General features: G+C 47.6%; 1 protein-coding gene and 1 long non-coding RNA gene across 2 annotated transcripts in view; one reads left to right on the top strand and one right to left on the bottom strand.

Moving 5' to 3' along the window:
• The window catches only part of LOC144367208 (uncharacterized), a 30,535-nt gene extending 15,773 nt beyond the window's left edge, over window positions 1-14,762 (bottom strand). The window contains exon 1 of the long non-coding RNA XR_013426522.1: window positions 14,477-14,762. This is a non-coding gene — a long non-coding RNA (uncharacterized LOC144367208). The remainder of the gene's footprint in view (window positions 1-14,476) is intronic.
• Window positions 1-27,263, top strand: part of Plxna2 (plexin A2) — a 208,152-nt gene that overhangs the window by 80,695 nt on the left and 100,194 nt on the right. The window contains exon 4 of the mRNA XM_078022741.1: window positions 13,729-13,863. Coding sequence (XP_077878867.1) covers window positions 13,729-13,863 — 135 coding nt within the window. The remainder of the gene's footprint in view (window positions 1-13,728; window positions 13,864-27,263) is intronic.

Here is a 27,263-nt window from a genome sequence, read left to right as displayed (position 1 = left end):
CCCCAGCAACCAAATCATAAAGGGAAATGAAAGGAGCTAGAAGCCTTCACTCTCTGATAGAAGGAAGTGTCCCTGTTTTTTCAGGAGAGACGATTCCCAGACATTACATCCTCTAAGTGATTTATGATCATGTGAGAACTTGTACAGAAACCAGGACAAGAGTTTAACATCAAAATCAGAGTCTTCTTTTATACGGCAATTTCTTATATTAACTCCTGAGAAAGTGCCAAGACTGCGACATCAGTGCGGCAGCCAGCCTTCAATGAGTTCCTCTCAGGGAGCAACAACAAACAGTAAAACAAAGTACCTGAGGCCATTAAGGAAAAAGTGGAACTTGCTGGTTAAGGTTTTGTGGTCCAAGTTTGTAGCTTTCCAACACTCCACGTGGATGCAAGGATAGAATGCAATTGTTTAAGCGCCCATTGCACTTGGCGCTCCGCTCAAATTTGAATAAAATGAACTCTATGGATTCCACTTCTACCTCTGGGAATTTATAATTTATGTTGGCACTTCGATAGGGGCTTGGAGAGCAGAAGAAGAGCGTTAAAATGACAGTAAGATGTTAACATGATACACAAGACAAAGGTGAGCGTCTTTTAGGGGTGGAAGAGGATTAATAATCAAATGGACTCAAGTTCAAGTCTCTATCTACTACCGGCCAGCTGTGTGACTGAGGTCCATCACCTCACTCTCTGAGTCCCAGGTTCTTCTCCAGTGAAGTGGACTTGGGGGATTAAGGTCCGTCCTTTGTGCAAGGTGCCTGGTACTGTGCCCAATATGTAGCATGCGCCCTGTGTGGGGTAACTATACTCCATTCTAGGATTATCAAGTAAGGCTAGCTAGGTTCTTAGTGTAGGGAGGGGAGCCAGAGGAGGAGAGCTCCATGATGCTCTCTGGGGATGCTGGGGACCCATTGCCTCTTCTGTGAAATTCCCTCAAAGCCATCTGCTGCCTAATGGCTGGGACTGTTCAAAGCCAATTCTGGAGATACTCCAATATGGATGGCCTCTCCGGAGCCCTGGAATTTTCTGTCTTTTTGATCTGTCTACATCACAGCTTGACTGGGGAAAATCTGTGACCCTCCTTTCTCTCAACCTCTTTTCCTTCCACTTAGGGGTTTCACTACACTGGAAGGTCAGTACTCACTTGCATCCTTCCTGACCCAGCCTCGTACCTCAACCTTCAGGCACCCTTCACTGCTTGGACCTGGGAGGTTCTGGCTTCAGGTAGAATGCGGAGCATCCAATCTCCTTTCTCCTGGAGAGATCCCTTGTCCAGATCGGTTGTCAGCCAGCCCCGGGCAGCCTCCAGGCAATAGTCAAAGGGGGTGAGGGTGGGAAGCCTCGTGACACTACCCCTCTCACCCCGCCCCACCTCCCTGACAGCTCAGGCCCCTGTGTCCCTTGAGATGGAGCGGCCAGGTGTTGGGCCAGGGGCCAGGCACATGTGAGGCCAGACGGTCCTTCAGACCTTCCCCTTGGCCCCACCCTCTCCCCCAGCTTCTTTGCAGCTTCTCTGGTACTTTCCAGCTCACTGACAAATTGTCAAAAGCTATGAGAGGCGAAGTGCTGTTGAGTTAATGATCCCAGTCCCTGGAGAGGTGCAGCGCTCTTTTAAGAGAAGAAAGTCAGAGGAGAGTGGGGGCGTGGGAGGGGTGGGGGGGGATGCTTTAGTACTTTACACAAAAGCCGAGCTACAGCTCCTTCCAGCTCTTTTCAAGGAACAGATTAGAAGAGGGGAAGGTTTGCCCCGAGCTGCTTTCTCCCCGTGGGTGAAGGACTGGAGCCTCCCCCTTGCTTTTCTCTTTTTCAAAAAGTTAAAACAGGCCTGAGTCACATTGCTGCCCTCCTCTGGGTCCAGTGGCCTTGATGCTCTGCATCCCCAGCACCCAGCACAGGTCCTGCGGAGGCCCCTAGCTAAGCTGTTCCTCCCTCAGAGAGGAGCTGTCTTCACCAGCAGGCTGGGAGGGAACTTCACCAGGCTAAGGGCATTGACCCCAGGCACCTGCTCACCCCTGCACCCTGTCTTCTTGTCCCCCTTTCTTGGCCTGCTCTCTTGGAAAGGATAGGGTAGAGGTGACTGACACCTGGTCCCCCAAAGAATTCTCTCCCTGCCCAGTCATTCCCCTTAGTCTGGCCCCACCCAAGCCTGTGGTTAGAAGGTAAATAATCAAAAATCACATCCCTCTCTAGTTTCCTAAACACTTTGGTGATCCTTATCTCATCTCTTCCTTCTGAAGCCTTGTCATGCAGGCAGAATTGTTTTTACCATTTTGCATATGAGGGAAAAAAAAAGAATTAACGCCCTTGGCCTAGTGCCCCAGTGTGACCTCCACCCCACAGATTTAAGTCAGCAGCCACAACCCGCCAGGGAGCACCTTTGGAAAGGGAAGATTGAAACTTGGGGCTTGAACTATCTGGAAAGGAAAGAAGAAGCCCTGTGCAGAGGCTGCCTGAGGCGAGACCTGTGCAATCTCTCATTTGCATTGTCTCTAAGTGTGATCTGGCATCGGGGAGGATTTTTAAAGGTTATTTTGTTCCACGTGGTCCCTAGACCCTCTGGAGTATTCATATCCTTTGAAGCTGCTCCTTGTGTATGGTGACATGGTGGCTGTCGAGGTCCCAGGAGCACATAGCATCAGGATAGTAGAAGCCTCTCGGGTCCGGAGGGTGAAGGGACATCTAAAGAGGAGAACCAGGCCTGCACTTTGCTCAGCATTAAGCCCACTGGGTGCTCCGCTGATGCCCAGAGAAAAGGGAGTACAAAGTTTATTCCTCACAAAGCCAAGGCCAAGCTCAGCTTCCCCCCATTCACCCTCCCAGTGAAATCCTGGCCCCTCTTATACACTACCTAACCACCAGCAGAGTGGCTGCTGGCACTGTGCCTGGGAACTGTGGAGTGTCAGCACAAGGAAGAGTGGACATTGGGAAGAAGCAGGTGTCCAACCAAAGAGAACAAGGTGACGAGGGGTGGCCTCAGAGCAGCGATGGCCACGCATCCAATCAAGCGAGACCATCCTTGTTCACCACCCCTTACCCCCACCCCACCTTGATTAGAATGATTTGGCCCCAGGAGAATAGCAATGAATTAATTAGGGGTCTGTTGTCATGAAGCAGCTCATTATTAAAGTCCCTCTCCTGGGAGGGGAGATGGGGAAAGGTGTGAAGATGACAGCTACTGCAACAGAATCCTTTAACACACCTAGACCCGCCCCCAGCTGTCTCTCCTGCCCTTGGGCTCTGCAGGGAAGTCAGACAGACCAGAGAGCACAGGGGACACCCCAAGCAGGTTCCTGGGGCCTTGGAAGATGAGGGCTTTCTTTCCTCTCTCCTCCCCAACACAGTTGCTCAGACCCCAGCTCCCACCTGACCTTGTTGAGCTCAAACCTTGCTTTGCCTTCTCCCTGCCTCCTGGCCGGGAGAGATCCAGCCCCAGCCCTGAGGCCCTGGAGTTCTTTTCAGAGCAGCACCTGAGTGTTTACAGTGCTTCCCTCCTAAGAGCTCTTGCCAGTCCATTTGGGGAGCCAGGAGATCATTTAACAGAAGCGAATGTACATAGTGCTTATGTGCCAGGTTCTGGAAGATCCTGTCAGGCAGGGTGGTGTGGACAAGTGGCCTCTCTCCTTACCCACTTTATCCTAGAGATGGGAAAACAGGTCTAGGAAAATGGAGGGCCCACAGAGTTCAGATTCTGGCTCCTCTGCCTGCCAGCCTTAGGACCTCGGAGAAATTACCTCACCCTTCCTGCCTCAAGTTTCTCATCTGACTGTGAGGAAAAGGAGAGTGCCTACCTCGTTGGGTCTTTGTGAAGACTGAGTGAGAAAATGAATATAAAGCCTTTAGCACAATGTCTAACAATCATAAAGGTAAAATAAGCATGAGCTCTGAATTATGTTTCACTTTGCTCAGCCTCAGCAACAGGAGTTTATTCATTGCACTGATATGTTCTGGGGAGCCTACTATGTGCACAGAAGTACCAAGCAGAGTAGGTAAGTGAAGAACATAATCTCTTCTCCAGGCACTTTAATCCTGGGAACGATAACTTCATATGTTCACCTGTAGCTTCGCCAAGGGACATGCCAGATATTATGGGAATTCAAAGGTGGGATCAATGCTGGCCTCCTGGAGGAAATGGCATTTGGGTAAGGTCTTGAAGGACGGTTAGGATCTATGGGGTAGAATGAATTGGCTACCGAAGATCACTAAGATCAAAAAGATGGGGCCTTGGATGGGAACAAAATTGGAAAATGTTGCAAAGGCTATGTTAATTGAATGACAAACTGGAGACTGTGAACTTTTCTAAATTGTCAAGTGGGGACAGCTAAGGTGGGGTGTGTGTGTGTGTGTGTGTGCGCACGCGCGTGCACGCGTGCATGCACACACATATGAATACATGCAATGATTTACTTTTTTACAAGTAGTGTATGTTCATCATTTTTTAAAAATTAGGAGACTGAGATAAGCAAAAAAAAGAAAATTACAAACACCTGAAATTTAAGGATTTTGCATACAGAAAAGGCAGGATCAAATAAGTGTTTTAAGAAGATTAATCTGGCTATGTTTGGTAGAATAGATTAGTGTAGGAATATGCCGGAGGCAGGGAGATTTCTCAGGTTATTGCAGTATAACAGATAAAAGGCAATAAAAACTCAGACCCAACTCGTTAGCTATGGGAAGGGAGATACAGCAGCATGGATAGGGTCTCCATTTCTCCTAGTTACCATGTGATTTTCTGCACCACGGTATCCCCGTGCCACGTGCATTTTTTAAATGATTTCTCCTTTTAAAATCTCAGGGAGTCTCTTGTATTCAGACATAAGTCCAGTGCCAGAGAGTGGTGCTAAGAGCGCTAGACCTCCTTTCCCATCCCTGCAGATCAAATGCCATCCTTGGTGTTGATGAAAGCAAAATACTACTGTTCCAGATGATACAATGCAGGGCAATCACAGACCATTGAAAAGAACCAGTTAATTAAAGAGGGTAATAACCCTCTTAAGCTCCCCACCCTTTAAGGGTTGGTTTTTTTGTTTTTTTTTTTTTCCAAACTGCAGGTGGCCTTCTTTGTCACACTGGAGTAGACAGCCATATGATCTATTCTGTTCCCCAGACACCCAGCTCTTTTTAAATGTAATTTTTAGTCCTGATGATGAAGGCATTGCTCTCCTGTTTGACTTCGGAAAAATGGAGGCCCCAGAGAGAGGCAGAATGAAAGAAAAAGACAGCATGCAGGCTTTGGAATCAGGTAGACCCAGCTTTGAGTTCCACACTGCCACTTACCAGCTGTGGGATCCAGCTGTAAACATTTAGCATTTCGTATCCCGCAAAATGGAAGGCCTACAGTGTTTCGAAAATTATTTATGTTCATTCTCCCAAACTTTTGCACATTGGTTGACATTGAATAGACACTCAGTGAACATACAGAAATAAATTAATAAAGAGAGAAAGATGTTCAACAAAAGCACTATGTGTATCTAGTCCCAGGAAGCACTAGCTTTCTTTTCCTGTTCCCTCCTGGGGGGTGGGATGGGGTATTTTCAAGGGAGTTGACCTGTCAATATGTACTTCCCTCACTTCCAAACAACCTCTTCCAGCGCCTAGTGAGAAAGGCTACACTCCCCTCCACACAGACTCCAAAGGGTAAATCTAAACCAGTCCCTGCTCAAGGTGCCTATGAGCTTCAGTTCTATCCCTAAACCACCAGGGCATCCCCAGGAAAAGAACCTGTGTGCAGTGCCTTAAATGGAGATTCTGAGCACCCCACCTAGCTTTGGATAAACAAAGATTCCAATCTGGCAGAAGTTCCTCATTATTCTTTATTAAATTCCTCCTACCACCCCTCTACACGCCCCCCCCCCCAACTCTGTGCACTCCATGTGAATTATTGCTCTGCCTCTGCGTGATTTGATTTCATCTGAGGCTGCTTAATGCTTTGGCTGTCCCTCGCTGTGTTTATCTTATTGTTTCCCAGAACAATCAAGTGCTTCCTCTGCCCCTGGCAGCTTCTTCTTCCCCGAGCCTCTGATATGCCCAAGCCTGGAGCTGGAGCTGTGTTTTAAAGTGGGTCTGGTCTGAGGGCCAAGCCCTGTGTTCCTGCATTGCCCCAGTTCATTTCACCCCTCCTTAGCCCATGTTTCTTCTCAGGCCTTCGAATGCTCCCTAACAAAGGTAGAGCCAAGAGATCTGGATTATTTTTGCTTCCAAGTCTTAGTGCCACTCTCCATTGCATAGTAGAAGGAGACACCCCAAAGATGGGAACCAGGTTTCTTTGTAAGGTGCAGATTGTCATTAGACATCAGGAAGTATAAAGCAGAGGTGGCTCCTCTCCATTCCAGGAGTGGCAGAGAACAGTGGTGGCTTGGCCATCTTTCCCTGGCTAATGACCACAAAAGCTACAGTTTAGAAAAAGAAAAGTAGCCTCTGTGGCTCCCTCCAGTCAATCTTTCCAACCTAGTCCCAAACATTACCTTACTCACAGTAAATGCTCAAGAACTAGTCACCATATCTGCTGCCTATTCACTGGGCTATTAATTCTGACTATTCCAAGGTGCAGAAGTCCAGAGAACAAGTGGGTTCTCTGGAGACCTGACCCCACATTCCAGGAGAAAGCCTGGCCCCCTAAAATGCAGACTCCTCTAGCTCCATGCACCCCTCTGCTAGTCCCCTCCCCCAGTTGAATATCTGGGGCAGATTCTTAACATGCACAGAAATAGAAATAATTGTACCAGGAAATGTCAATCTTCAATGTCAAAGCCCTGGTGATTGACCGACAACTCGCTGGGGACAAGTGCTGGAAGAATCTGCATGTATGTGGGAGGTTGTGTGAGTGTGTGTGTGTGTGTGTGTGTGTGTGGGTGGGTGGGTGGGTGGGTGTGTGGTGTGTGTGTGTGGCGGGGGGAGTGGGCATTCCTAAAGCTCAACACATCTTAGTACCTCCTTCCTCTTTGTGAACAGGGAGGACCCTTCACCGTATCTCCCCTGTTCCTCTCCTCTCCTGGCTCAGTGCAGCCCACAGGCCAGGCTCCGATTACCCAAGTGTTTAGGGCCAGGCCCCCAGTTGTCCTCCAGGGAGCCTCAGCCTGCTGATCCGTGACTCTTCTTAGTTAATGTTCCTTCCTCCATACAGCTCAGAAGGCAGGGCCCATGAAGGCACCCTGCAAGTTGCTGCTGCCTCTCTGTACATGCACCCGTGTGTGTGTGTGTGTGTGTGTGTGTGTGTGATGTGTGTGAATATGTGTACAGAAGAGAGGGAGGAAAAAACCTTAGATGCTGAATTTACCCAGACTTCACTCTATAAATAATTCGGGTCATGAAGCTCTACAAAAATAAACTTGAGCTTGAATCAGTGCGCAGCACTAAATGCACAGGTGCAGCTACGCTTGCTCATTAACTCACTCAGAGCGCAGGCTGAGCAGCACCAGGCCTTCTCCACCCTTCCCCTCTTTAAAGATCTGAATGTGCACACGCACACACCCTCCACCCCCCACGCACCGTGCCACATGCTGCATATGCCACACATACACGCACCACACACATGCCACTCACACACTGGTATACTATAGGAGCCCAGAGTCCTGTGCAAGCAGGGAACCAAGTGACAAAGGCCTCTTCCAAAGATGGATGAAAGTGCAAGAGACCTACTGGAATTACTGTGGAGTCCTCAGTTACTCCATGTCAATCTTAGCCCTCCCAAATGCTCAAGTCTGAAAACCCAAGTTTTCAAGATATCCAAAGTCCGTCATAACCAAATCACATCTATAGTTGTATCAAACTGTACATTTCCCATTTCCACCCCTGCTTTTCAGCTAGGCCTCACCTCCTCCAGGTAGCTCCCCATCAGGTCCTCCTCCAGACCAGCTGAGCACTGCCCCATCCCCACACTGCTCCCCCTGGAGTCCCCATGCAAATCTCTTCTCACAAGTGTCGCATGTGTTTGGGGAGATGGATTAGATTGTCCACTTCCCCATGCCCGGGCTTCCTGAGGGGTCCAGGGTCATTCATCACGGCGTCCTCAACTCTAACACAGGCCTAGCTCATGGTAGCCATGTGATAAATAAACGTGGACAGGCCTGAAACTCATAGCTCATAACTCATTGCATTTTTACAATATCCTTTTCAAATTAGGAAGGACAGGAGTTACCGCCCTTATTTGGCAGCTACAGAAACTATGATATCAACAAGTGAAGCAGCTAGCCTGAAATCACCCAGCCAATTAAAGAGAAAACAGGGATTAGATCCCCACTCTCCAGACAGGATCCAGGGCTTCCCTCTGCATGGTGGTGCCTGTCAAATCAATTTCTTTCCTACTGAGAGACCTAAGAAGATCCCTCAATTCCATGCTCTCCAGCAGCTTTTGAAAAAAAAAAAAAAAATCTTTTTTTTTTTTTTTTTGGCTATTACTACCACTACTACTGTACTAATAAAGTAATAAAGAGTGCCAAATCCCTAGTAAGGGCCTCATAATTTAAGGCTAACTAGGGAAGAAATTGATGCACAAGCAAAGGAGTTTGAGGGGCCTATAGGTAAGCGAGTTAATTGGATATGCTGATTTGAATTGGATGTTCAAGTAAAGAGGATGTCATTAATTTCATAGCTGTGTGATTTAAAGGAAAGATACTAAGAGAGCTACTATTTCATTTTTCATTTCCAAGGGTCCCCTCCCACCTGGAAACTGGACAGTAAATCTCCCTGGGCTTTATCTCTCATGTTCCTGCCCCAAAGCCAGACCTGTTAAACTGAGTTTTAGATCTCAAGTAAAGCCCTCCTAAATTAGGTTCTGAGTTTGTTGTTGCACCCCAGGAAAAAAAAAGGGTGATTGTCCCTCGTTGACTGTGGGGGAATGAAGGGGAGAACTTGGACTTCTAAGTTACCCTTCCATTCTGCTCAGCTACAGAGAATAGAGAAATGCTTACTACCGTGTCTTGGGAGAGTTACACAGTGGCGAGAATTTGGGCTATGTACAAAGCTTGGTTCTGCCACTCTTTAGCTGTATAACCTCAGGAAAGTTGCCTCTCCTGGCCTCAGATTTCTTATCTGTCGAAGAAGAATGTTAATATTATTTACATCAGGGGTACCCTTAAGGACTAAATGAGCTAATTTTTATTACCAACTTTCAAAAGTGCCCAGCATGTCATAAAAGCTATATAAGTGGCAGCTATTAATAAATTCACTGGGCGAACAGGGACCTTTGAAAATTTACCAAGTCTAACCTACTGCCTTAGGCAGGACCAAGTTGAACTATACAGCAAAAGGGTTTGTCCTGTGTTAAAAACTCCTCCTAAGATGATCACAGACTTCTATGGTCATTCATTCTACAGTCAGGTGTCTTCAGAGCAGGAATTCTTATTCAAGCTCATCTAAATATCCTTGTGCAAAAGTTTAGGCACAATTTGTCTTCTGTAGGTCTCATTAAAGACTGTCACCCTCTTCTGTAGTCGACTATGGCCCCTGTGGTTCTGCTCTTCTCAATCTTGGCCAAGCACAAAGGCCCCATGGCTTCTGCATGTCCACTGAGGTCAATTCCTCCCAGGACATGAAGAACCCAACTAGAAAAGCATGCTCAGGTGGCTGGTTCCACCTGTCAGTACCACCTCCTTCTCTGCCCCATCTCTGGCCCTCCACTGCCTGGTTGGATATTAAGACCTGTGCAGCTTGACCTGATAATGCAGGCCCTCAGACTGGATTTGTGGCCTATTTCCATTTATGGCTGTCCTTGTGGTCCTTGAAACCTGGCCCCAAGGATGCAAGCTTAAACGCTGACGAGAACTGTGACTTGGTGGGGCACCACACAATAAACCCAACTAATTGGCTTTCAAAATCTCACTTTTGTTTCATGACTCCCTGATAGTTCCTCGCCACTAGGCACCCTGTGTCTGGCAAGGAGGGACAATTTTGACCTAAAAACTTCTCTAATCTCTCTGGGGCTAATCTCTCCATTGTTGTGTGCTTTCTCTGAATAGCACTGACTGGCTCCAACTCTGGTGGGGGCCTCTAATAGAAAAGCTTAGGCTATGAGCTGCAAAGCCCTTGCCATCTGGCAGCGATGTCAGTGATCCTTCTGAAACAGGTGCTGAGCCTGTCTGAGAGGAAAACTGAGGCTCAGGGAGGTAATTCTCCTAAAAGTGTGCCATGCCCAGGCAGGAAGAGAGTCAGAAATGAATCCCAGGATGCCTGAGTCCCAGAACTATATTCTCCCCGTGCTAATGTGTGACCCAGAGGGAGCAGAAGGTATCCAGTGAAGAGAAAGATCTCTGCTGCCCAGTTGTCTGCCTGCCTTCTGCCCACTGTCCTGGCCCACCTCCTTCTCCTTAACCCCTGGCCCTCTGGCCCCCATTCTCCATTTTCTCTGACTTCCTATAGGTGTCTTAAAGGGCTATTCAAGCTACAGCAGGTAGCAGGGAGTAGGAGGATGCCCAGGGAAGCACAGACTTCTTGGCCAGGACTGCCCTTCTTTCCAAGGATGACGACTGAATAGAATAAGAGAGCTTAGTTCAAGTTCAGGACCAACAACATTTTCTGTTCTGATTTGGTTTGAGTGCTCACGTTGGAGACCTATGTAGATTTGACTCTGGCTTCACTGGTTTATTAAAAAATTGAGGTTGCAGACAGGAAGTTTTAAAAAGCTTCTGGTTAGGGGCTGGGGTTGTGTCTCAGTGATAGAGTGCTTGCCTAGCATGTGTGAGGCACTGGGTTCAATTCTCAGCACCATGTATAAATGAATAAAGTTCATGGACAACTAAAAAAAAATATTTTAAAAAAGATTCTGATTAGGTCTCTGATTCAGTAAGAAGTGAATGATTGGGATTGGTCCCAATAGACAGCAGTAGCGTGTGTCAGGGTGGTGGCTGGGTCAGCTCCAGCTCCAGTCTGGCCACAGTACCATCTAGTCCCAGGGACCACTGAGGGAGGGCCAGACCCGTGGCATTTGTTCTTCCTTCTGACTTTGTGTCAGACCTTCTGGGGATGCAAGCCAGGGCCCAGGCTCATGGAGAGGGTGGCAGCTCCAGCTGGCAGTGGGTCAACCAGCCTCCTAAGGGAGGAGGTCCCAGGCCAGGCTTGGGCCCAGAGGGCTGCTTCTACAACTCCTGAGCCAAACCAGCTTAAGGAGACATAAATCTCCCTGGAGAGGAGCAGCTGTCAAGGGAGGGTTTCTCCTTCAGAGGTAAGGTAGGGTTCAGAGTCATGCAAGAAGCAGACCCTAAATTCCCCAGGTTGTAGAAGACAGAAAACTAAGGCCAAGTCAACCAGAAGCCATGGCCAACACATCTTCCCTCTACCTCTTACAGTAATCAAGAACTTTTGTGAGTCAGTGCTACCACATTTCTGCAAGGACCTTATAGAAAGTTGGCCCTGTCCATCCAAAGGAGAACCCTGCTTTGAATGATAAGGGGAAGCATTTTAATCATGGAAAGTTTTCCCCAAATAGAGACTCTGTTCTTCCTTCTGCTTAACTCTCATAATCATAATTGCTCTGGGATTGAGAAGAGACGCCTCAACCCCATAACATCGTAGCTGACTCTTGGAGTTGCCCTCTACCTACCCTTGTGCCCCCAACCCTGGAAGGAGGGGCTTCAGTGATAGTTTTCAAGGCAGAATCTTTGAATGCTGGAGCTCCCTGTGAGGTAGTAAAAGAATAAGGATGAAGCTTAGGAGAAGGTAGAGTCCAGCCCACAAGGTGAGGTTTCCTCCTCTACTTCAATCCAGAGCCCCCCAGTCACCCACCAAAGCAGGTGAGGAAGAAAACATGGTACCCCTCACTCTATGCCTTGACACTAAGCCACTGTACCCATCCCTGGAATCTAGGCCAAGGGCCCTCAGGCAGGAATCTGCTCTGTCTATCACTGAGAACTCCAGAGCCAGAGCTTTCCACCCCACTAGGGACTCATGGTCTGCTCCCCACTCACCCCAATCCAGCCCAACCCAGCAGTGCAGATCATGCCCTGAGAACGCACACAGTATAAGAAAGGAGAAGATATATTCTTCAGATTTTCCAAGGAAAATGTGTTTGGCCTAACTTTAATTTAGCAATAAAAAAATCCAGGATACTCCATCAGTTGGTTCACCATCTAAGTTCCTTTCAACACACCTGTCTCAAGTATTCCCTTTAATCCATCACCAGCTATGTCCCCCAGCCTATGCAGGTCCTCAGAGAGTTGCAAGAGAAATAGAAAACATATTCCTATCTTCAAAGCTTTGGCAGGACTTATGCACATGGGAAGCAATTAGAAAACAATTCAAATAGATGGTCAATACATGTTAGCTAGTACACATACAATGAACAAATCGATTGATTATAATCCTAGGACAGGATGTCTGGTAGAAAAAAAAGCATCAGTCTAAATGTCATTAATAAGCCATTAGAGAGGCTGGGAAGGCTTCCTAGAAGAGGTGGGGCCTGGGCTCCAGGGTATCTAGGTGGGCAGAAGACAAAGGAAATGAGCTGGGGGGAGAGAACACTGGTCAAGAGTCAGTCCCTACTCTGGGAAAAGAGACTGGGGATGGAGCAGATCTAACCAAGAACTTCTTGCCACCAACTTTTTTTTAAAAAAAAAAAATTTACGTTGTTAATGGACCTTTTATTTATTTATTTATGTGTGGTGCTGAGAATCAAACCCAGTGCCTCACACGTGCTAGGCAGGCACTCCACCACTGAGCTACAACCCCAGCCCATGCCGCCAACTTTTTGCATGACTTTAGGGACCTCTCTCTTTTGAGTTTCAGTATTTTGCATATGAGGCTCAGCCTGAATTAGTACTTCTCATATTTCTGTACCAGCAGAAGCAGCAGCACCTGAGAATGGGTTAAAAATGCATGCCCATGGAGCTCAACCCCACCTAATCTGAAATTCTTGGGGTGGGCTCAGCCACACATCTTACCAAGCCCTGCAGGCAATTCTGAGGCCACTCTGATTGGAGAATATTGGATTTTATCACTGCTTCTTGACCCTGGCTACTCATTAAATTCATCTTGAGAGATTTTAAACCCAATGAAGATGCCCAGGCCCCACCCACAGAGATTCTGATTAATGCATCTGGCCCTGGCATTCATATTTTTAAAAACTCCCCAGATGATACAAATGTGCAGCCAGGGCTGAGAAACCCTGGACTAAATGACAACCAAGTCCTTTCTGACTTATTGTCCTGGGATGCACTTGGACAGAAAGAGCCAGGATTCCTAGATTACCACATCCCACTGGGTGGACTTGCAGACAGTCAGAACCTATATCTGGGGAAAGAAAGACATCATAATGTCCAAAAATCTGGAATCTCTTGATGACCACTTTTTGGTGGTTTGTATAATTGCCCAGCATTTCCCTATATCTGCCTGAGGTAAGGATACTGTGTATAGATGTTGATTCTCCCTTTCCATCCACAAATAAGTGTGCCCAAGCTCGCACTAACTTGCATATTCATATATCACATACAGCTATAAATATCTGTAACGTACACAAGAATAACCACATATAGATAGTCAGAATTATTCCGGAGGGCCTATGTGCATACAAAAATAAATCCACCATCAGAAATCCCAGCCAGTGCACTCAGATGGCTTAGGAAAGTATTCTCTGTGTGGAGACTGGGATGTTTGAAGTAAGTGGTGTTTCTGGCTACAGAGTAGCAATTGGGACGGGTAGCAATGGTTTTTTGAAAGCTGTTTCTTCTAGGTAGAAGCAGGTAGCCAACAGGGAAGGCAGAGTGTATACATGCTAAGGATACCCTTGTTTCTCTTGCAGATTCGAGCTGATGGTCCCCCCCATGGTGGGGTCCAGTATGAGATGGTCTCTGTGCTCAAAGATGGGAGCCCCATCCTTCGGGACATGGCCTTTTCCATTGATCAGCGCTACCTATATGTCATGTCTGAGAGACAGGTAAGTGTTGCTGCCAATCCATATATCCTTTCCAGACTCCAGGAAACTGTTGATGATCTGTCACCTTAGTTCAGAAGCTGTTCCATCTAATAAGGGAGACCTCTGCTCTTGCTGTACCAGGGTCCCGGAAGAGGCAGATTCCCTGTAGGTTTTTGCAGGGAGCCACAGGGAAGCAAGCCAGGGCCAGCCACTTCCCGGAGGCTTCTCTCTAGGCCACAGCCTCTGTCTCAGCCAGTGATGAACAGCCCCGCAAGAACAGGCCAGACTGCATGGAGCAGCTTGGTGTGATTAGGAGGTAGATTTACTGCTCTAGGGCCCACAGAGTCTGCTGCTCAAGGGAGCCAAAGAGGTGTAAATAATCCAGGCCTCCAGGCTGGGCCTGCTCCTGAGAGAGACAGAACCAAGATAGGGCCCCAGAAGGAGATAAAATCTTGGCATGAGTCTTAAACTGGTGCAGGGTAGAAACTGGTCAGCTCTGGGAAGCTGAAACTAGGCCTGCAGAGATGGGGAATCCTACGAAACAGACTTCTACCCTCTGCTAGGTAGCAACTGAGCAAGTTCCTCACCCTCAAGGATGGCGGGGAGGAGGATTGCTCCTCCAGATTGTACTCACTCTGAATGTGTGGCAGCCCAGAGAAGGGTAATGCAGGGGGAGGTGTGGTGAAGAAAAGAAGCAGGGAAGACAGGAGATTCATCAGATCCCTGCAGATCCAGAAAACCAAGCAAACACCTAGTTTTCACCAAGACTGGTTCATTCCATTCACTTGGTCAGTGGGTTAACAGTTGTTGAGCTGCAGCGATGGTCTTTATCATTTTCCTGAAAAGGAGAAGTCAGATAAAGGTCAAAGAAGGATTAAAAAGGATTATGAGTCTGTCTCAGCAGCTGAGGATACTGACAGAGGCTGGAGAATTGTGCTGGGACTAGAGGACCAGCCACTTTCACAAGGTGCCTCCCAGCTCGTATGTCATTCAGAATATTCTGCCAGGATTCCAGTGTCCTTGATCAGCTTCCCCCTTCTCCGAGTTGTCTTTCCCTCCTTTGTTTTTGAATGTAAGGGATCTGAATCAGGGGATGGGGGATAAGCAGAAAAAGTAAGAAAGGGGCCAGCAGGCACATGACAGCATTAAGGGACGCAGTGATGCAGTTCTAACTTGAAAATTACTTCTTGAGAATAGATGACACAAATCATATGCTAATTGCATGCAAATTACATCCAGAGCCTCTTGAACCCACCTGTCTTTTTTTACCTTCTTTCATGTGGCCCCTGCCATGGAGGCGTAAACAGGTCCAGATGGGAACTGGGAGGAGTTGGAGGACGCTTTGCCTAACCTAGAGTGGGTGAGAGAGTCTTGGAAATAAACACCAGCCTATCATCCCAATAAAACAGGCAATGGGCCTAAGAGAACCCCTTACTGGGCACATATTTATTGGAGACAAAATACTGGGAAAACATGAAAAGGAGTGGGACTTGATCTCTGCCCTAAAGTTGGTTACCATCTAATGAGGGAGAGAGACAGGTACCCCGGGTATCTATGACGTCAGATTGAGTTCTATGGATGCTCTGTGTTCTCTTCCTATTCTTCTTCACCTTTAAGACTGAACGTTATTTTTGAAGTAAAAATAGTAGATGCTTACCTGTTCAATACCAGTTCAAGCATTACCTATAGACAACAGTCTCAAGTCCACCATCCAAAATTAACATCACGTTAACAGGATCCTGAGACACTTTCACAGGAATACGTAGAAGGCTGGTGGATAGATGGCAACCTACATAGGTGGCTAAAGAAGAGGAATAAACCCATAGTATGCATGATATTTTTTGAGAGACACGCTGTATGGCTCAAGACCAGGCAGGAAGCTCTGGGTGAGAGCTCTCTCTTGGGTTTTTTTTTTTTTTTTTGAGTCCAATGTAGTGAAAAAGCAGAAGCAGCAAATGGAAGTGACCAACAAAACCTTAGTGGAAACTGAAAACGTGCCAAGGCACATTTTGGCTGCATGTCCTTTGTCAAATGGGATGCTTTTGAAAATGCATTCAAAATAGAACCAAAGAAGAGGCACTGGGTCAGGGCTAGAGGCTGACAAGAAGGCTTGAGGATATAGAATGATCTTGAGTTCGTGTGTGATGCCACGTCCGAGAGCATGCCTCCTGGTCAAAATACAGTTTCTCTGTAAATATCCTCTCCTTTGTCCTCATCCTCTGCTTCGGGTGTCCTGTTCTTGTTCCAATCTGCACCAAATAGGTTGAGTAGTAGCCAGTTGCAATGAGCAAAGGAGCAAATAGAGGAAGAATGTGGGTTTAATGCCATGGGGCTGTCTCTGGCCAAGTGAGATATTAATAGGGGAGCTCTCTGTACCAGGTGGAGCTGCAATCAGGAGGCCAAGTCTAAGGGGGATTTGTGGTGGAGCTCTGAAGCCTGTCACTTGGATAGCCATAAATCGTGTAGAAATAGGTAGCCAGGTGACTTCACCGGGGGGCTGAGTCCAGGGAGGAGGGCCAAGGGCAGCTCAGGAGGCCCATCTGTCTGAGGCCAGCTGAGCACAGAGTCTTCACAGACAGCCAGGACCTCTTCAGGAGGCAGTTTAATGTATGGTTGGAGAACGGTCAGTAAAAATGAAGTCAGATGTCCTGGATTCTAGTTCAGCTTTTGCAATAACCAGTAGCATGACTCACGGCTTCTGTTTCCTCCTTTTTGAGTTAGAGGAGTTACATCAGATAACAGGATTGCCTCTGAAGTCCACAGTTCCGATTCTGGCTTTTCTATAGCAGAGAGGCCTTAGACAAGCCACTTAACCTCTGTGAGTGTCACACAAGGTCAGGGTGAGACTCAGTTGAGACAATAACTAGGGAAGTTCTTCTTACTCTGTCTCCATGCAGACTATGACTCCACTGGTCATTAAGATTCTGTGTGGCTTCTTCCACCTCTTGCATTCTGATTTCATTACTTAGGAGAATAGATACTATATGTGATGATTAGGAAGCTAAGTGGTTTGTGACCTAGATAACAGGCCCTGCCTCTAGTTCCCCAGGTGACCTGGGCTTTTATCTTCTCAGGGACTTGGATTCACCACATTTAAAGATGGAGATGAAAAACCTGACTCAGATGTCCTTTTAATTCTTGAAGAGTTCATTGAAGGTCCTGGTATTGGGACTTCTCTTTTTGCAGGTGACATCAAAATCACCACTAATAAGCTTAAAGTTAGAACAAAAGAACTTGCTGAAAAAGAGGTCTGTGAGGTCATGTGTGTTTTCATGAGCTTCTTCCCTAAACAATGAACATTACAGAGAGTAGGAAGGCTGGTTTGTTTATGAATAAGTGTATTCCTGCGCTGAGGCAGTGTATCAGTCCTTTTTCCATTAGCATAACAAAATAACAGAGTCTGAGTAACTTAGAAAGTGAAGAGGTTTATTCAGTTATGGCTTTGGAAGCTGAACGTCGAAACAGCATAGCCCAGGCTCTGGCAAGGGTCTCCCTGACTGCAATCATATCATGGCAGACGATATCACAACAAGAATGTATGCAAAAGGATGAGCTCACATGACCAGACAAGAAGCCAAAGAAAGTTGGGAGGGGCCAGGCTTGCTTTTTTATAACAACTCTGTTGCAAGAAATAACCTGGATCCTGTGAGAACTACATCAATTTCTTCTGAGGAAAGCGCCTTCAATGATCAGTGTATATGCCACTAGGTCCCACCTCTTAAAGTTTCTACACATGAACATCTGGAGGATACACTCAAACCATATCTAAACCATAGCAGGTAAAAATTTAAGATTTGGGGGGTTCTCTAAAAGTCCTAAGATCTTGTGTGACATCAAGGGAATGGGGCTTCCAGAAACTTCACTTTATAGCAAATCTCTGGGTAGCCTAATGTCATCCCTTCCTTCCACCCTATCCACGGCACGCACTTATCTCTCTGTACTCACCCCTTCTCCAAAACATGGCATCTGTCCTATCCTTGAGACCAGGTAAGAGTACAGTGTAGTCCCTGGTCTCACATTCTGCAAAAGGGGTTCTAATCTACCCACAAAGTTAACAATCTAATACCAATATAACACTCGTTCTAATCTCTCTCTCTCTCTCTCTCTCTCTCTCTCTCTCTCTCTCTCTCAATTAACTAAATGTAATTAAGAAATAGGACTAGTAGGAAGCGTTGGGTCGTTAGTGCCACTTCCTAACAAGTCAATGTTAATGTACTGTTAATAGATCTGCAGCCTGGCCAGTCCCAGGGGGAAGTTTGGGAACTGATTCCCCAATCCTGCTGCTAATTGCCCAGGTGCTCCACCGTGAAGATGCCTGGCTCTTCTCTAGAAAGCCCGCCCCAGACTCAACAGTGAGTCAACAGATGTTATAGCATGACTCCAAGTTGCACCCCTGTCCTCTGTGTCTCATGGAAGTCAGACAGAGAGTCCAGGGAAAATCAGGCTACGGGCCAAGTTAAAAACCAAGCAACAAGATGAAAAGAAACTGAATGGCCCTAGTTTCCACCCAACTTGTCAGGCTGGCCACTCCCAGAAAGGGAACACCACTCCGTCGTCCTCAGGGTGGATGAGAAAAGAGTATGGGGATGGAAGCAATTATTCTATTTTATACTTTAATTAGTTTGAATTAGCAGAGGGAATAGAGGCATAAAATGATCCAGCGAAGGGTGAAATGGAAAAAGGGAGTCACAGTGGAGAATGGCTCCGTGCAGGCTGGAAAGAACCTTGGGAATAGCAGATAGGCTGGCAAAGGGTGAGCGTGTTGGGAGTGGGTGGGGGACGTGGGATTCTGCTCTCTCTTTCTAGGCGTGGAGGGGCAAAAGAGTACGGTGGTTAAGATCTGGCATGTGAAAGTGAGATAGACTTCCTTTTCATAGCTTCTTGCTAGGTGGTATACGGCTTCGAGAAAGTAATTTGACTTCTCCAAACCTCAGTTGCTTCATCTGTGCAATGGGACTAGCAGGTAGGCTAGTGTGCCATATCTGATTTAGTCAATGCTTTCAAATGTGATAGAAATTTATTAGTAGTAGTGTCAGGACTAAAACTTTCTGGGGACCTCAGTAAGGACTAGAAACATATCCCCTCTAAATTATGGCTGGGAAAGCATTCTTATGTTCCAGCAATGGCCTCCAACCTGCCACTCCTGCTGCTCCCTCCCGAGAGACACCTCAAAAGACTCTGGCCTGGCCAAATGGCAGCATTGGGCTGAGTTGCTCATAATCTGCTATTTATTTTAAAAATCTAGGAATGTGCCTAGCAGACTAAACAATCCTGCCCCCCTCCATACTCAGGAGGCAGCCCCAGGCCCATATGTGAGGCTCAGGCATCCATAGGGAATAGGGAGGGGCACCTGAGCCCTGGCCATCCCCCAAGCCCACAGGCCTGAGTGACCACAGGTATGGATGCTTGGTCAGCCAGGGACTCTCCAAGGGGCTTTTCATTTCTGGTTTCCTCAGGTATATAACCAAGCCTCAAGTTCAATGCAAAAGGCAAAACTACCTTTTCCAGGTAGTAAAGTAAGCACAGATCCCAGCCCTGAGTGCCTCATGTATGTGCCAGGAGTTGGTACACTGCTGTGTTTATCTATGGCTACATAACAAACCCTCCCAAAATGTATGAGTCAAGGATTCAGGGATAGAAAGGGTGCAGGAAGAAGTGAAGGCAACATGTGTCTGTTCTATAATATCCACAGCTTCTGTGGGGATGACGTGAATGGCCGGGGTGGCTCGCATGATGAGGGGCTAGATTCTTCTGGAAGCTTCTTCATGTCTGGCACTTGGAAACTAGAAGTTGGGATCGGTTGGGATTTTTTCACTAGAGTGCCTTAGACAAGGCTTCTGCATGTGTCTTGAGTTTCCTCGCAGCCTGCTGGCCCCAAAATAGTCACACTTCTTGAGTATGACAGCTCACGGCAGACACAGCAGCTCAGGGCTCTGAGAGTGAGCACCCCCAGCAAACTAGGGAGGATTTTTTTTTAACATTTTTTAGTTGTTGATCGAACTTTATTTTATTTATTTATATCTGGTGCTGAGACTTAAACCCAATGCCTCTCACATGCTAGGCACGTGCTCTTCCACTGAGCTACAACCCCAGCCCTAGGTAGGACAGTTATTACCTTTCTCAACGACTTGGTTTTGGAAATCCTAGTGTCACCACTCTGCTGCCCATCACACAGTTGGCACACTTGAAAAGCAGGCTAGGAAAAGATGCAGGGCTGGGTTCTCCATCCACAGGGGCATGGAAACACAAAGCACCAGAGCAGGAGGGGACTCCAGAGATTCTGACCCCAGATGAGGAACTCAAGGCTCAGAAGGCACCATGTGACTGCCCCTTTCAGCACTGTGTACCCCCAGCACCTAGCTCCAGGATCAGCAGAACTGCTCTGATTTCCCAAAACACATACGGACCCATTAGTGGCCTTCAAGTGTGCTGCTGATCAACTGCTGAAGGTTTTGTAAGTCCCACATCAAAGGTCCATGGGCAAAGAAAGTGCTTGTGGGAATCTATCAGGAGGGGGTCACACGTTGAGGGCATGTTGGCTTTTAGTATTCTGCCAGGAAGTCCTCCTGTGACAGGTTGCATGGGAACCACTCAGAAGTGGTCCTCCTTCCGGACACAGGGCAATGGCTTCTCACCCCCGGGGATTACAGGAAACAGACATTTTCACCAACCCTGCCTTTCTGGTTTAACAGAGATGGGGCAAGGAGGAGTCTGGCCTGCAGGTATTGTTACCACTGTTGACCAGCGACGAGTCCTTGCTTCCCCAATGTTGAAGAATAACACCAGAGAAGCACACACCGAGGCAAGGTCAGGGTAGAAATTAGAAGTTTAGTAAAGGACAGCAGAAAAGACTTCTCCCGGAGGAAGAAGGGGACCCAAGAGGTGGAATCCGTGGAAGTGCGGTTATCTCCCCTTTTTATAGTTCTTTTAGTGATGGAATGTAAGTGGAAAGGCCTGAGGGGTGGGACACAGGTGGGCCAAAGAAGTAATCTGGGTAGGAAGGATTTCTGAGGCAGCATCTTCAAGTTTGCTGTTCATTAACACTTCTTTGGGATGGGCTATCTTCAAATCTGCTGGGGGCTGTTTCCTGGACTTCATTAACATTTCAAGAGTTGCTCAATTTTTCTGGGAATTCATTCTCAGCACTCAATATTAGACCCGATTTACCTAACTGCACTGACTACCTAATTTTAAATCTGGATTCAGTATCAGAAACAAAGTGTGTAAAGCCACCTTCCCCGACATACTTCACTACAGGAGAAACCCTGCAGCAGGCCGCTGCTCTGGTTCTAAGTCTCACGTGGGGCTGGGGGAAGTTTAGGTTGGCCTCTCAAATGCTCCTGCCGCACTGTCCAGAGGGCTTCTCCAAGGGACTAATTTTGTTCTCCCTGGTTTGGAGAATTCCCTGTCAAATACCAACTTGGTTTGAGGCCCCCCAAATAAGAACCTTTTCAAAGGGGCTGTTGTCATACTTGGGGTAGTAAATTTCCTACCTGTAGCCCAAACTACTGAACTGCCTGTCAGTCGCCGAGGTCACCTGAAGACCTTGGGAAAGAAAAGAAAAAATGTGAGGAACCACACTTCTAGACGTCTCCTGCTTGTGGGTCTTGGCATTTCAGACTATTATTGTGATGGTGCCTGTTTAGTGCAGGTGATCAGACTTCCTGGGCGCCTGCAGAGTTCGCCAAGGTGTATTTTGACAAGTTTCAATAACAGGAGCCACGCTCCTGCCGATTGGGCCTGGAGGCCTTGGCCCTGAGGGAGGCAGGAATGTGAGGGGGCAGGAGAGAGCTGAGCCTGAGGGACCTGGGGAGAATTATAGCGTTTGGGGATTAGGCAAGTGAGGAAGAGAGAATCACGGCTGCACTTTGTTTTAGAAAGTGTCACTTTCAATCCAAGCCTTTGATGCACATGTGTTTCTGGTTAAGGAAGCCAGACCCCAGTGTGGCCCAGGAGCTGAATGCTCCCATCAGTGCCTTCCCCAGAGGGAGGGCAGAATTCTGCACAGGGCCCAGGGACCACCTCAACCTAGGTTTCCCTTTTCCCTCTGTCTTTCCCACATTTCCAATGTCAAGGATCCAGAGGCTGACTCGAAGCCGACTCCCTGGCTATTAATATTCTCACGGGAGCATTTTTTTTAAATAAATATTTTCACATGAGGGAAGAGAAATGCAAACCCACCCTTTTAATCAGACGCTTGGCTTACTGTATTTAAGAGAGAGAACTCCAGCCTCTTATTTTAAAATCCTTGGGTTTGGAAAGAAATGATTGAACACAATGCCCAGGCCGGGCGAACTGGTGCCAAAAACCCTCATTTCTCTAAATGGGCAGGGGGCCTGGAGACTCTCTCTAATCCTTGGCAAGGGCTTTGCTTTCTCTTTCTAGGTAGGACAGCTGAAGGCTCACACTCTTAAGACGATGCTCCTAGACTGAGGGATGGGAAATCACAGTGTCTCTGTACCAGAAGGAAGCCTACCCTCCCCCAGTCTTTTAAATCTGAGGAACTGATGCCTAGAGAGGGGACTCGCTTACCTGGGTCATCATGCTGATCCACCTGGCCTAGCCCAGCATTCTTTTCCCAACTTGACATGGCTTCATTCAGCACAGGCAAGGGAAAACACTGGCATGTTTAAAAACTAAAGTTGAAAAAAAAAAAAAAAAACAAGGAAAACAAGCTAGGCCCAAGAGAGAGTCCCTGAAGATGTTCCCAAGGGTCAAGTTAAAATAGAGGTGATTTGCATATCATTAGCATACACAGACCCATTCATTCAACAGACCATTAAATGTCTACCATGTATAATACATAGAGCTGTCCACTGGAAAGTCATTTGCATATGCAGATATAGACAGGGCTGTCTTTCTAAGGAATGTTCCAGCAAAGATCTTAGGTACTTTCTTGATTTCTTTCTGCTCTTTTCAACACAACTACAGCCCTGTTAACCGTGATTTTGTGTACAGATAAGTAAAGTAGAATTCCTGCCCTCAGGATGATCACATTCTGGAGAGAAGGCATGAAATGTAGGTAAAAGGGAAAATAAGGTGAGCAGTGCTACAGAAGACAGGGACGATGTGTTTGATAATTACATTAGCTCGTCCATGCTGGGAGTCTCTCAGAGAGCCTGACACAGGAATGCAGAGCTGGTTGAGGCCCAGAGACTACTTAGTGATAAGCAGCCCTCTGTTTTTTAGAAAAAGAGTCAGAGATCTGGAGAGAAGTGACTGTGGAGAATGAAGGGTGTACCAAGCCAGTGAGAGGAGGCTGGTATCAGCGACTGTGAGCAGTTTCCTGACAGCTATGGAAAAGCATGGACTCTTAGATAAGTCCCAGCCCCACCACTGACTGCTGCGAGGCCTGGGGCAAATTTGCTTCACCTCTCTGTGCTTCAATAACCTCATCTATAAATGGACATAATTATGGCATTTGCATTAGGATTAAATTCAATGAATTAATGCATAAAAAGCACTCTGAAAAGTACCTGGCATGTGTTACCTGCTTAATAAATGTTAGTAGGGGCAATTATATTTTTATGGTTGTACCCCCATGTCTCATCACCAGGCCAAGCCCTGCAGTTCACGCCGTGCATATAGCCACGCCTTAAAAAAAAAAAAAATCTCCACCGCCTACAAGGCCTTTGAGCTCTACTTTAAGATGTTGAAATCTAATATTTATGTCATGCTTTGCTTATTTTAGTTGACAAACATGACCTCAACTAATAAGCATTATTTTCCTAGCCTTTTCTACAGATAAGAAAGAAAACTGAAATTTAATCTCGCTAAGTAATTTGCCCAGAGCAACAAAGCTGGCAAACAGCCGGCTTAGGCCTCCACCCCAGGCTTCTGGGGGCCGACCCACGCCTCCTGATTTCTGAGACAGCGCCCCCTGGCTGCTGTCCGGCTCCCCTCCTGCACTTCCTCCTCCTGGCTCCACATTAAGGAAAGGGTTAAACTCCAGGAAGCCAGCACAGACTCCTAATCTTCTTACCTGACACTCCCAAGGAATTTGGAGTACGAGGCTGTTTTACTTTAAAAAGAAAGAATGAAAGAAAAAAAAAAAAGTCAGCACTGCCCCAGGCCCTACAAGGTGGCCAATCAGAGGAAATGTCTCTAATGGTCCCAGTGGAGGGAGAAAAAGCCCCAGGCCCCAAGGAAGTTACTGCAGCTCCCTTCTTCCCGTGCAGAAAAATGGGGCCTCACAAGACCCTCTCCCCTCCCCACTCTGACCCCGGAGGGCTCCTAAGAGGCAGAGCAGAGGACGAGCTTTGGGTGGTCCCAAAGCTCCTGCCTTCCCACCTTCCCCCAACATCAAGTGGCCATTCAGGGACCCAGCAGGTGACATGGTGACACTCCTGCACAGTTTCCTACCCCATCCACTGCTCAACTTGGCAAAGGAAACCCCTGGCCAGGAGGGCCAGTCCAGTACACATGGGAGAAACTGCATCCAAGCCCCATTCAGCCTCAAGTGCCATTCCAAGAGTGAGCCGGGCAACCAGGGGGCAGCTCAATGGGAGGGTTTCTCAGGCTCACGGAAGCCTCCTGTGCCCACAGCCTGGAGTCTCCTCCAGACACCTGCCTGGCCCAGCAGGCTCGCCCCAGGACTCGGCAACCTGCTTCCTATCTCCTTCTAGGCGCTCTCCCTGGTGCTCCTCCTGTCGAGGTTGAGTAATTGAATGTGTTTTATTTAGACCATAACATTTAGTGCCACTTTGGGTTTCCAATTAGGCTTCAATCAGATGCTGAGAGTCTGATTCGTTTTGTTGTTTTGATCAACACAAAAGATGGCAACATCAGAGGAGCTGTCGTGAAAAGTTATTTCCATCCGCTGATGACTGAGACAGTGGCTGTGATGTGAGGATACAGTTTCAGAGGTGTGGAGAGGGGCATGAGCATCAGCAGAGCAAGAGGCCGGGAAGGGGAAGCCTGCAAACCTTGGCAAGATGCACCATCTGAAGGGCAAAGGCCTCCCCTAGGGATGGGAGCAGACCTTGTGCATTGGGGACTTGACAAGTTCTCCTCTGTATGGGGGCCAGAGCCCTGGAGGACACAATGGGGAAAAAAACCTGGGTCTCCACTCCAGCAGGTTTCTCACACAAATGGTGAGGCTTGGACAGACCCTCTCAGGACTTAGATCCAGGATATACCCCAGGAGGCAAATGCTGATCTCTGCTGGACCTGAACTCCTTAGCCAGAAGTGGCCAGCTGAGCCCATTTACGGGAATATTTGGTGGCTTTCCTCCCCGCTGCCTGTGGGTTCTGACCAGCCAGCTGCCAGACAAGCTTTCTCTCCTGGGCTGGTCCTTTGGAAGGGATCTAGGCTCAAACTTGAGGCTACAGGGGAGTTCTAGGGAGAGGGAGGTAGAGGGGTGGTGGGAGAGCAGCCAGGACCAGGTAAGGTGAGAGTCTGCCCTTGTGAGTCATCTGAGTCACTTACTGGTGCAGCTAAGTCAAGGTCAACTGAAGCCTCAGTTTCCCTGATGGTCAAAAGTATTTAAATATCCCTCTCTGCCAGGACATTTGGCCCATTCTTTCTAGACATGAACAGTTTCAAACAGTGCCAAAGTTCTCTTGTGCTTGGAGGTGCTTGGAGGCGGGCCTGGGTCTGAGTGCGTATGTGCTGGTGAGAACAGAGGCATGGGGGCCAGCAAGTAAGAAGACAGAAAATGCCCCTGTGGGATGGGGACATTTGCTCCTTCATGCAACACCATTATATGCACCCCGAGGAGAAGGGGAAGGTTGCTCCCCTCCCGTGCTGTTTTCAGAGTCCAGCTTGACTGCATTTTTTCCAGTTGGCCTTCTGATCTTTCTGTGGTAGGCCCAGCTCAGAGACCCTGAGTCTCAGCCACAGTCTCCATAGTTTTCACACTATGCCCTGAATCTCCCTTCACCCTCCTGCCTCAAGTGACCTTCCCCGCCCAGTCCTTCCAATCATTCCCACTCCCACCTCCCTCCACAGACAGGCTAGGGTTTGCAGCATCCACCAGGTGGAGGAAGAGTGGCTGTGTCATCAGCTGCGGCTTAGCAAACAGTCCAGGGTTCAGCCTCTGTCTTTCAGGCAGTGTTTAGAGATGAGAAAAGACAAGTGGGCAAAAATGAGGGTCAGGAAAAAAGGAGACTGAGAAAGGAGATGGACAGAGACTCAGCCGCCATGGTTCATCCAACAACCTTTGAGGACCGCTAGGTTGGCAGCACAGGGTTCGTGCCCGCACGATCACACACAAGGAAAGCCACAAGTGAGCAGCTAATGAAGCAGCAGCATTCAGTGTGCTGGGGACAGGAGAGGCCACCACCCAGCACAACTTGTGAGTCAAAGAAGTCTTCTCCTGGGGAAGAGACACTCCAGGTGATTTGTGAAAAGGAAGGGTTCATCCATTGTGATCAAAAACAAAAGAATATTGATTAAGTGAAGAAAAGCTTCAAAGCAGGAAGTGGAGCCTACTCAGGAAACATTTCCCCAAACTTGATATTGTTGGAGCCAAAGGAAAAGTTCAGAGGCATCAATTCTTGCAGAGTTTCTGTGTCATATGGATCTGAAGACTTGAGATGAGCTCCACCCACTACTCATCTCAAGAAGAAAGGGACCCAGCACAGAATAAAGGGGCTTCAGGTCTCCCCCCCATCTGCTGCCACCTTGAACACGGGAGGGAGCAAACATGCACCCAGCTCCTGGTGCTCTCTGGCACAAGGCCAACAGCTGGCCCCCTGCATAGGCCATGGATTTCAGCAGTATCATCAAGAAGAAAAAAAAATGCCAGCATTGGGCAGAACTCCCACTGGCACCTTTTGTGATCATGCCAGTTCGTTCCCCTCAGGAGGACCATTTCTCTAACTGTACAAGAAAGGTCTCTGCCCATCCCAGGCTAATGGGAAGAAGATGAAGGGGCTAGTGTACCCCTGTCATCCATCCCCTCATTTTATCAACTTTTATTGGTGTCAGGGACTTTGCTTGCCAGGGCTGCTTCTTTCTCCCCAAGAAGTAACATGTTATTTAGTGCTTTGTAGTTGCTCGATAAACACACGGTGAAATTCAAAAAGGAAAGAAGAAAAGAAGGTAGAGGCAGAAAGGAGGCCCTTAGGATAGCATGAAGACTCATCCGTGGAGACGGTTAGAATGTGCTCAGGTTTGGACTCTGCCACTCTTCCTTGTGGCCTGGCTTATCCCCTCTAAGTCTCAGTTTTACCTTCTGTAAAGTGGGATTAACAATAATAGCCAGATTTAGGATTGCTGAGGAAATTAGACCCATAATCCCCAGAGAATGCTTGGGACAGAGCGAGAGCCAGCCCTATGGAAATGGCTGCATCTAAGCCCAGGGCTTTTCTGTGGTTCACTCATGAGCTTCCTGTTTCACTGCCACTAAACCCCCCACAACTAACATGTTGCTCATTTTTCATCCTGAAGTCATCTGCCGGTGGCATCTATTTCTAGC

This window comes from Ictidomys tridecemlineatus, chromosome 10 (assembly GCF_052094955.1).
Source record: "Ictidomys tridecemlineatus isolate mIctTri1 chromosome 10, mIctTri1.hap1, whole genome shotgun sequence".
Classification (NCBI taxonomy): domain Eukaryota; kingdom Metazoa; phylum Chordata; class Mammalia; order Rodentia; family Sciuridae; genus Ictidomys; species Ictidomys tridecemlineatus.
Note: the sequence above shows the minus strand (reverse complement) of the source record. Positions and strands in the feature narration are given on the sequence as shown.